Source organism: Solanum lycopersicum, chromosome 1 (genome assembly GCF_036512215.1).
Source record: "Solanum lycopersicum chromosome 1, SLM_r2.1".
In the NCBI taxonomy this organism is placed as follows: domain Eukaryota; kingdom Viridiplantae; phylum Streptophyta; class Magnoliopsida; order Solanales; family Solanaceae; genus Solanum; species Solanum lycopersicum.
Window position 1 is genome coordinate 91,715,745 of NC_090800.1, and position 8,771 is coordinate 91,724,515.

General features: G+C 28.8%; 1 protein-coding gene across 2 annotated transcripts; it reads left to right on the plus strand.

Moving 5' to 3' along the window:
- The first annotated feature begins 1,035 nt into the window (after positions 1–1,035).
- On the plus strand, positions 1,036–3,725 carry LOC101243935 (Myb family transcription factor). Of its 2 annotated transcripts, none has more exons than XM_004230748.5 (5): positions 1,036–1,519; positions 1,881–2,125; positions 2,231–2,630; positions 3,002–3,078; positions 3,174–3,725. In XM_004230748.5, the coding sequence occupies exons 1-5, from the start codon at positions 1,306–1,308 to the stop codon at positions 3,456–3,458; spliced, it is 1,221 nt and encodes a 406-aa protein (XP_004230796.1). In that variant the 5' UTR covers positions 1,036–1,305; the 3' UTR covers positions 3,459–3,725.
- Positions 3,726–8,771: the final 5,046 nt, after the last annotated feature.

An 8,771-nucleotide genomic window follows, 5' to 3' on the forward strand; every position in this document is an offset into this window, starting at 1 on the left:
ATAAATATTTTTTTTCAACATACATTTCATGGTGTTTATAAAAATATTGTACTTATAGTTTTTATGATTAAATCAATTGAAATATACTAATTTTCAAATATAAATCGATTATTTTTCACAATATTAGTTAGAATATATACTTATTAATCAATGTATTTCATATATATAAAATTTAGCATCATTTATAAAGTTTTTATATGTGTAATATAAATTTTAAATAATTAACTTTTATTTTTAAAATTTAATACAATCTTATTATCCAAACAATATATTTATAAACACATTGTAAACCAATTTGAGTTAATTATCATATTAATAATTATTATCCTACTAAATACACCAATTATAATTAAGACAACGTTTTCTAAATTCTCTCCAGAAATGTTAATTATTTGTTTTCCAAGAACAAACAAAACAGCTTTTCTTTCATCATTCTTTTTTGCTAGTTTATTAGTTAATTTATTCTTCGTATTGAAATTACGCGAAATTTTTGAATTAGACTTAGGTGTGCTTAGAATTATCCAAATTTTATTTTATTATAATAGAATTGGTAAATAGTCCAATAAATTCTGGGGAGAAAAATATAGATTATTAAAGTTTTTGTTTGAGGTTAAGAGTCCAAATTTTCAAAATATATTCTATATTTATCGGATAAAAATACGTATCGTAAAATTTTTTTATGCATAGTAATATTATATGATTTACTATATTTTATAAGAATGAAAAAAAATTAACTTCAAAATTCAAATTAACAAGATCTCATCCATTTATTTTAATATATCATCTTGATTTTTATTATCAAAAATCTTATTAACAATTATAAAAATTCAAATAATTTAATTTAAAGTTCTAAATTTTTTTTAAAAAAATGTCTATTTTTGAATAAAAGATTTAGTTTGGTTATGGTATATAAAAATAAAAAATTTAATTATAGTAACTCATATAATTAAGATACAATTTGGAGGGACAATTTAGACCATTGAAATTGGGGAATCTAAAGAGATAAAATATGCGACGACACGAAATATACCTTTCAGGTTATTTATATACGCATTTCTTTCTTTTCTGTCAAAACCCGGCGTTGTTTAACAGAATCTTCTCCTTCTTACCCTCCACCCCCCTACCCCTCCACTTTCCCTTCTTTTCTTTTCTCCACTCTTCTTTTCTCTCTTTATATATATATATATATAGAATTTATCCTTATAATTTCTTGGGGTTCCATTTTTATCCATTCTGAGTGCAACTGAAGCAAAAAGATTCAATTTTGTTGTTGTTGTAAAGATCTAATCTGGAAGATCTGGAGAAATGGGTTCGATCCCAGCCGAATTGAGCTTAGATTGTAGACCTAGTTTTATTCCCAAATCTATTACTGATTTTCTTCGACAACTTTCTTTGATCCGTAATGTTCCTGATAAACTATCACAGATTGACGATTATATCACCAGACTTGAAGATGAAATGAGGAAAATCGATGCCTTCAAACGAGAGCTTCCTCTTTCTGTTCTTCTTGTTAAAGATGGTTAGTTTCTAAATTTTTGTTTCATCAATTTTTAGTTATGGGTACGATGTTTACTGTGTTAATCAACTTCTAATGCTTTTGGGTATTGATTATTTTGTGGGTAATGTTTTATTTGTTGTGTTTCTCGTTATTTAGACTGTTTTTTCTTTGAGCTGAGGGTCTTGATAGTGTGTGTATACTTTGTGAGATTACGCTGGATATGTCGTTGCTGTTGTTTCATTTGTCAATTGTCATGTAGTTTGGGGGAAAATATTGAGGTTTGAAGGTTGTAATTGTGTTTTAGTACGTTGTTGTTTGCTATTGTGAATGGAGAGATTGGGGGTGTTAATTATTTTCCCCTTGGTGATGGTTGTTATTGCAGCTATTGTAGCTTTGAGAGAAGAATCAATGCAATATAGAAAATCGAGAACAGAACCAGTATTGGAAGAATTTATTCCACTGAAGAAGAGTTCCCGTGAAGATACTAAAGCTGAAATTACTAAAGATAAGGATAGTAGAGAAAAGATGAGCTGGATGAGCTCTGTGCAGCTTTGGAACAGTGAATCTCACTGCGAAAATACTGATGAAGCGATTAATAAACAACAGTCTAAATCAGAATTGAAGGTGGTGAGAACATAACTGACTTGCTTTTCTTATTATAGACAATGAAAATATCAGATTGTTTCGTGTTCATCTTTGCTGATCAGCTACTTGCGTTTAACTCTTTGTTAGGATACTCAGAGATCCCCTGAAGAAGGAAATAGTTCAGTAACTGAAGATCCATTCCAATCTTGTAAAACCATGAATGCAGCGAAGGCATTTTCAGTACCTTTCAAGGGGTATTCTGGTTTCTCAGTGACAGCAGTTAGGAAGGACAATAAAGATGAACTGCCAGGACTATCACTTCATACTCCTGGAATTACGAAGCTGAGGGAGGATACTGTGACTAGTGGTTTGAATTCGAAACACAGTGGTAGCAGAGGTGGATTATCTAGTGTAGCTGGTTGCCAATCAAATATGAGGACTGGATCATTGGCTCAGCAGCAGTCTTCGAGAAAGCAAAGAAGATGCTGGTCACCAGAATTGCATCGGCGATTTGTTGATGCATTACAACAACTTGGTGGTTCACAAGGTTAGAACTTTATGCAATTCTTCAAGTGCAGGAATACTACTATAGAAAATTATGATGATGTGACTTTGTTTGCAAGAATCTGAATCTTTTGTTTCCAAAATTGATGTTTTACATTTTTTGAGCATAGGAATCCATGGTGTTTAGCTTAGACTCAGTGGTTGATGACGGAGCCATGTGAACAGTTTAATGAATGCATGATATAGTGGAATTAGGAAATCGGTATCTTTACTATACTGAAAGTGTAGTCCTCTAGCGAAAATATGTATAAAATGATTCCCCATTCACTGCCAAAATCTTGAACTAAACTTTTCCAGCTTAATTGTTCCGCTAATTTTCAACTCTCGCTCATATTCATTTTGACTTCTTTGCAGTTGCAACTCCTAAGCAGATTAGAGAGCTCATGCAAGTGGATGGCCTAACCAATGATGAAGTAAAGAGTCATTTGCAGGTGAATTTAAACTCAGACTATCAAGTGAAGTAGTATAATTGTGTTGTTTGTTTATGAATCGACCATATTGATAAATGTGTTTCATATGATTACAGAAATACAGGCTTCATACACGAAGAATTCCAAATTCGCAGACTCAACCAGCAAATCAGTCTGGTGTGGCTCTAGGAAATTTATGGATGTCCCAAGGCCAATATGGGGAATCCTCAAAGCAGAGCAGTTCACAATCTGGTTCCCCTCAGGGTCCTCTACACTTGGCTGGGAGTTGCGGAGGTACTTCCACGACTGTGGGTGATAGCATGGACGAAGAAGATGATGTAAAATCCGAGAATCACAGCTGGAAAAATCATGTTCACACCTCTGGAAAGGTTGATGTATAGATCTCCACCATGAATTTTGCAGATAAGATTATACATTGGAGAAATTAATTACCATAAATCGATACCTTATATTATACTTATATATAAATCTTGAGAGAGATGTGAAATTTTGCAGGATTAGAGCTCCTTTTTTTTTTGCTTGTGCATTTCGAACCGTGTTCTAGTTATTTGTTGTTTCAGCATAAGGAACTTGAATTTAAGTCCCAGCACTTGAGAAATGAAAGAGCAGTGCCTCTGTGGTATCAAATACATCAACTACTATTACTACTTGTTTTATGTTTCTGTTGACAATTCTTATCATTGCACTTCAATTTCTTGATGTTTTGTTAATATCAGGTCTAGTTTACTTAATCTTCTCCAAAGACTTCTAACATATTCAATATTATCTTTGTGAATAGATTTCTTTGATCTAAAGAAATATTTTTTTTTCCTTTAAGAAAGTGGAACATAGATGCCTTCTAAGATTAGGCAAAGACCAAAATCACCAAACAATAGCTTTTGTCTTCCACAAGACAAGGTCTTGGTCTATATTAAAATCTTTGTTTAGACTCTGCTCGTGAGATTACGTTGTTGTTGTGTCTTCTAAAGTCTAAAGTGGGGTTTCAGTGTCTGTGAGTTGAGAAAATCAGACTAGTTACTCAATTCAAGAATCAAAAAAAGAAAGAGAAGCATCTTGTATTAGTTTAATGTCAAATTTTAAATATTGAAATTCATTTGTCAATCATGAATTCAGGGGGCAGTTTTATGTGGATCAAAAATTAATTTGTGTAGCAGGTATGACCTGTTAGGGATATTTCCAATTATATCTAACTAATATAATAATTATTAAATAAATATCTAGGTTCATGTTCTTGAAGAATCATCAGATATCTTGTGAAGAAAAATAGACAAGGCAAGATTTGGTCTTATCCTCTGTGAGATACTCCCTATTATAAATATATCTTAAATTAAGTATGCTGTCTGTTTTCTCATTTATTACAAACATTAGGTAGTTCCTTTATTTTCTATTCTTTTCTATTTAAAAAAATAAATAAATTATATGGACCACTTTTAGTCCTCCATGACAGGTGTAAAACAAACACATGTAGACATCAAGAAAGGAATCTAGCATTTTATTTTTTTTGAAATTCATCATGCAACTAAAAAAGAAGAGGAATCAAAGAGAAAAAGGACAATAAGAAAGAAGCAAATTGGTGTAGAAAAAAAGGAGAATCTATATACATACATATAAAAGCAAAGAAAGAATAGTCCAAATTAATTTGATGGAGTTTAGTTGAAGCATCTTTGATTCTATTAAATGTTCAACCAAATATCCTAAAAAGAACAATTTTTTCTTGGCTCGAAAATATTCCCTTCCTCGAGTCAGAGCAATCACATGAAATTAATGTGTGTTGTATGAAAAACAGGGAGGGTGATAATTACCCTTCTAGACATTTTTACTTCTATACTATTTTAAAATGTTAACTATATTTGTCTAGTTTATAAAATTAATAAATAATTTATCGCGTTCTGTCTTGGTATATTATTAAATATATTATTATTTATTTTTTAATATTTAAATAATTTATATCTAAAAAGGTGATTAGATAAAAATATTCTTATCATTTACGACTTCTTAATCTGTATGTCAAATTAAATTATTATTATTCGTTTCGTTTCGAATTAACCGTCACTTTCCAATGAAATTTCTTCGGTTAAAGTTTATCTCAAGCATATAAAATAAAAAAAATTCTCACTTTCCAATGAAATTTCTTTGGTTGAAGTTTATCTCAAACATATAAAAAAGAATCTCAAAAATAAAAAGAATTCGAAAACTAGGATGTGTGACAAAAAAAGGTCAGTTTCAACAGCAAAATAATAGAGAGAGAATCTTTATGTACAAGATTTGGTTAGTGTGCCCACATGGATTTTGTTAATTATTTACCACTGTTTGGTGAAAAAGATGCGAGTGAAAATATATAATCCTCTAATAAAATAACCGACTCTTATATACTTTATTAAAGTATAATTTACTATCATATTTATGTAATTTTTAATAAATAGTATAGTTGTTTTTCTTCAGAAATATCAAGAAAACGTTATATGGATTCTCACAATCAATTAAGAAGATGTATAAAGTAATCTATTTTTTAAGTGGATGAAAAAAATACGAATTTTTATTTACGAATTTTATCGACACGTGATTGTATCTGAACATTTCTGGATCATTAATTTCTCCAAAGATTATCAATGATCGCAGAATGAATGCATTCATTTAGTATTTACAGCAATATTAATTTCAAAATAATTAAATTATTAGGGTGTTGGCCTAATATTTTCACTAGTTTTTTAAATTTTATTTATTTAAAACAGCACACATGGAAGTACTTTTTTTTTAATATAAAGAAAATGATAGTTTAGATAAGTAAAAAAAATAATTGATAGTTAAATTATGAAATTTATATAAAAAATTATCTTTTAATATGGTGAATTTTTTTTTAGACACGTAAAGCCGAAAATTATCAGTATAGTGATTGGAATTCTTTCTGCCAACCAAAAATATTAAAATCAATTTAAGTTAGACAAGTAATCTCATGATCTCTTAACAACTCATATTAATCCAAACAATCTTTGAAATAATTATATATAGGGTACTTTACTTAAAATCTATCATTTTAATTCAACTTGCTCATACAAGATAGTTGGATTTAATTAATTAATGTCAAAATTGCTCTTCAACTTGTCAAATTCCTTTGCCTTTAAATATTACTAACATTTTTTAATTTTATTTTTTAGTGTCTGGTATTCATTTTAAATTTGATTGATTCATATTTTTAGAACAGAACACTTTTTATGAGTTCGGAGCCTAAAAAGTATAAAATGTTAACGAAAATTTTAAAACAGTATATAAATTTTTATTTTAACCAAAAGAGCAAAATCGCTGAAAGAGCAGCGATTTTGCTCACCGAAAAAATAAAATCGCTTCAATAGCAGCAATTTGCAAAATAATTTTTTAAGAAATCGCTGGTTAAGCAACAATTTCTTTAATTTTTTTAAAATTTAAAAAAAAAGAAATTTGTCTCCAATTTTTTTTTTAAAAGAAAATTATTTTAAAATTTTCAAAAGAAAATTTTAAATTTAAATTTTTTTTACTAATCATTCCAAAATTATTTTTTTTAATGTTTTTTAAAAATAAGTAGTAACCAAAAATTTTTAAAAAAATTGGAGACAAATCGCTGCACTCGCAACGATTTGCTCTTAATTTTTTTAAATTTTCAAATAAAAATTTTTAAAAAAATAAAAGAAATCGCTGCTTAAGTAATTTATTAAAAAAAAAATTTAGAAACTTATTTTGGAAATTGCTTCGATGCAGCGAAAAATCAAATTTTGCAAATCTCACAGCAATTTTGCTTTTTTCGGCAAGCGAAATCACTGCTTTTCTAATAATTTCTCCCTTTTAATTAAAATAAAAATTCATATACCATTTTAATTAACATTTTATATTCTTTAGGCTCCGAACTCTACTTTTTATAAATGACAAAGTCCCTTCTCATGACTCGAATACTTACCAACTCACAGTAATATTTGGTCGTAAAATTATTGAATTTTGAGATAATAAATAAATGAATAAACAACTCTTCCAGGAAGAAATGGGCAAAATATGGTTTAGTTATTATTTGTGCCTCTTCATCATTCTTGACCTCAATCCACCAAACAAGTCGTTATCGTACTTTCAGAATTGTTAAGAATATCCTTTTTATGTAGACTTATCACTTTATTATTTAATTCACATTTTTAAATATTAGCTTCAAATTAGGTGCAAACAAACTGGCATGTTACATCAACTTCACTATCTATTCGTTGTGAAAAAACTTAATTAACCAAAAAAAAAAAAGAATCAATAAATAAAGAAGGGCTGCTAGGCAACGTGACTTTATGATATTGATTAATCATAATATATAAAAGAAATGATTAATATATTTTTAAACATCTTTATGAAAGTCGAGAGGATATGTTATTTTGTCAACTTATTGCCGTTGATGTTAAAATAGCCATTTATTTTTTCGAATGGACAATCTTGATTTTTGAAACAAATGAAGAATGGGATTTGACAAACATATTATTCTATTTTTTTTCTACTCAAAATATGCCAGCAGCATTATTGTTTAGAGTAACAAAGTGTATCCCATATTGTTTCAATAAACATACTTTTGTTTTCCTTAGGACTTTTTTATTTTGTATTTTACCTAAAGGAGAAGAATTTGATTTATTGTGCTTCATTTTATATATCTTTTCCGATATTACAATCTTCTAAAAACATTTTTGGCGTAATTCCACGAGACTTTACTTGATGATTGGGGCGGGCAATGTCTATGCTTGCCCGACCTTATAAAAATAGAGAGGTTTCTAAGGACTCTCGGCTCCAGTTATACATAAATATTATTATAATAACAATCAAATAATAAAATAATATGATAACGGAATATACACACTCGTACTAAATGGAAGGAAATGGGCTTAAAATGTCATTCTAAGTGATCAGAAAAAGACTCTGAAATGATCTTGGACTTGCATATGGGCTTTCACAAAGAAAAAAAAGAGCCCATAAGAATATCTACTTGAATCCCAACTCTAAAACATAGTAAGTACGTTTTGCGTAGATGAGACCTAACTCCAATGCATTCCACTATTCGTTTCCAAAATTAGAGATGATAAAATCAAATTTATTTTAAATAATTCGTCCAACTTGCTTATGTTTAAATGGATTGAATGCAAAAAAAAGTCATCCAATGGAGACTCCTCTTATGAAATCACACCGTATTATCGTTACATATGTAAAAATGAATTACAGTGAATCATGCTAATTTGGAATCAATTCTCTATACAATTTGGATTAATTATATTCACATTTTTTTCTTTAAAATTACTATTTAAAATTGTCAAAATGAATTGGGCTATAACCCGTTATCTACTCATTTTTAACAAAAAGCAAATTATGCATATGCTATAAATCACAAATCTATTTACACACTTTAACGTGGCTAATTTTGACTCAATCTTTGGACATTCTTTCTTCTAATAATAACAAATTACTATTACTAAAAAAAAAAGTCAATTTTAATTTTATTTCTAAAATAGATGTATTTTTTATTGGTTTTATTTAACCAAATTTATGAATAAGTGGCTATAGGATGGTCAAGGATCAATAATAAAGGAATGCAGTTAGCAAAGGTCGGAACAAATGTTAGTTAACTTGTGGAGAGAGTGTACCAATTTTGTCGCTCCACCATTCAACTAGATCAATGGAAAGAGAAAAAAGACACTATGATATGA

Coding starts and splice junctions, on each gene's coding strand:
- LOC101243935 (XM_004230748.5), top strand. CDS start 1,306: ATGGGTTCGATCCCAGCCGAATTGAGCTTAGATTGTAGACCTAGTTTT. Junction 1,520..1,880: donor TGTTCTTCTTGTTAAAGATG/GTTAGTTTCTAA, acceptor TTGTTATTGCAG/CTATTGTAGCTTTGAGAGAA. Junction 3,079..3,173: donor AAGTAAAGAGTCATTTGCAG/GTGAATTTAAAC, acceptor ATATGATTACAG/AAATACAGGCTTCATACACG.